This window comes from Austrofundulus limnaeus, unplaced genomic scaffold (genome assembly GCF_001266775.1).
Source record: "Austrofundulus limnaeus strain Quisiro unplaced genomic scaffold, Austrofundulus_limnaeus-1.0 Scaffold277, whole genome shotgun sequence".
In the NCBI taxonomy this organism is placed as follows: domain Eukaryota; kingdom Metazoa; phylum Chordata; class Actinopteri; order Cyprinodontiformes; family Rivulidae; genus Austrofundulus; species Austrofundulus limnaeus.
Genome location: NW_013952679.1, coordinates 234,694 through 236,520, shown reverse-complemented (window position 1 = coordinate 236,520; position 1,827 = coordinate 234,694). Strand labels below are relative to the sequence as shown.

At 37.5% G+C, this 1,827-nt stretch overlaps 1 protein-coding gene across 1 annotated transcript in view; it reads right to left on the bottom strand.

Moving 5' to 3' along the window:
• Window positions 1-1,827, bottom strand: part of trmt10a (tRNA methyltransferase 10A) — an 8,659-nt gene that overhangs the window by 2,884 nt on the left and 3,948 nt on the right. Inside the window, exons 3-4 of the mRNA XM_014021089.1 lie at window positions 1,039-1,110; window positions 817-891 (exon numbers count right to left, since the gene is read on the bottom strand). Of these exons, the coding sequence (XP_013876543.1) occupies window positions 817-891; window positions 1,039-1,110 (147 nt within the window). The remainder of the gene's footprint in view (window positions 1-816; window positions 892-1,038; window positions 1,111-1,827) is intronic.

Sequence of the window (1,827 nt, the reverse complement as noted above, 5' to 3'; positions counted from 1 at the left end):
CTCAACACAACTGAGCATTTCACTTGTTAAAGACTAAACTTCAGACAGAAAGGCCCACAAACAAACAGCCACAGTGAAGTCCTGGCAGAGCATTAAAAAGAATGAAACACAGCGTCTGGTGACATCCATGAGTTCAAGACTTCAGTCAGTCATTGCCAATGAAGGGTTTTCAACCAAGTACTAGAAATGAACATTTTATTTACMATTATTTMATYTGTYYAATTACTTTTGAGCCTCTGAAATGAAGGGATCGTGATTAAAAGATGCTTTAGTTCCTCACATTTCTATGAATCATTTTGTTCAACTCACTGAATTAAAGCTTAGAGTCTGAACTTCAACTGCATCTGAAAGGTTTTGTTTAAAATTCATTGCGGTAATGTCTAGAACCAAAACTAGGAAAATGTCCCTGTCCAAATAAATTTGGACCCAACTGTAACTCTGGGTCTTTTGTCCACTCATCATGATCTGTGTGGAGAGTTCCTTGGTCTTCCTGCTGCCTGTGCTTCTGGGCTCAGAACAGGTGAATAAAGCTCATCTGACTCTTGTAATGCTCACAGGTAGATCTTAGTGAACTGATGGTGTGTTGAAGGAACAGTTGGGCCTTCATTTGCACACACCTCTTTTTACTTCCATTTCTTTAGAATCATTTTAAAAAGCAGGATTTTTCCCATGTAGCATCTTAAATTTAGAATATTTTGCCTACTTCCAGTCAGACTGAAAACACCAGATGAAGTGAACATTTGTGTGGCAGATTGTGAGCAGGGTAATAACTCCTGGTGGGTTGAATATTAAAAACATTAAACTGGTTGTGAGTACCTTCCAGTTTATCCATCCTTTGTCCTTTTCATCCAGGCTCTGTTGCAGCTGTCCTCCCATGCTTGTCAGATAAAACTGAAGAATTGAGAGCAGAGAAGAAGACGTTCCAGCTGTTCTGTTTTACACCAAATAAAAAGACAGCTATTTTTTTCCCCTCAATACTTGTCATAGAGTGTATGTAAACATCTGGTTTCAGCCATGGATGTATGAAGCACCACTGACCTGGACGGGATGGGAGGCCCGTCTGTTCTCAGCGTAGCACCTCTGAATCTGTTTGTGAAGCTTCCGCACATCCTGAAGAGGCGACAAGGTGATGAGTAGGGAGGTGTTCAGGAGCATTAAACAGCATAAAATAATATCTTAAGCAGCAATCAATATGGATTTAGAGCCAATAACTCTACTTCAATGGCTCTTATGGAACTTACAGAACATATAACAAATGCTATTGATCAAAAACAATATTGCGCCAGTATTTATGTTGATTTGAAGAAAGCCTTTGAAACAACTGAACACAGCAGTCTACTTGAAAAACTAAACAAATATGAGATTAGAGGACCAGCATTACAATGGATATGTAGTTATTTGGAAAATAGGAAACAGTTTGTACAAGTACACGATGTCAGAACTGAACTATGTGGAATCACATGTGGAGTTCCTCAGGGTTCTATACTTGGACCAAAGTTGTTTTATCTTGTATGTGAATGACTTGGTTAATGTGTCAGAGCTCTTTAAATGYGTTTCATTTGCCGATGATACCACATTTTTTTGTTGGAGTAAAGACATAGAACGGTTGTTAGAGAAAATAGAAACAGAATTTATGAAAATACAAAACTGGTTTAAATGTAACAAATTATCACTCAATTTGGATAAAACTAATTATATGATATTTACAATGAACAAAAAAATGTTAATATTTAGAGTTGATGGTGTAGAGATAAATAGAGTCAGTGAGGTGAAGGTTTTGGGTAGGCCTGTCGCGATAGTCAATAAATCAATTAATTGCACGATAAC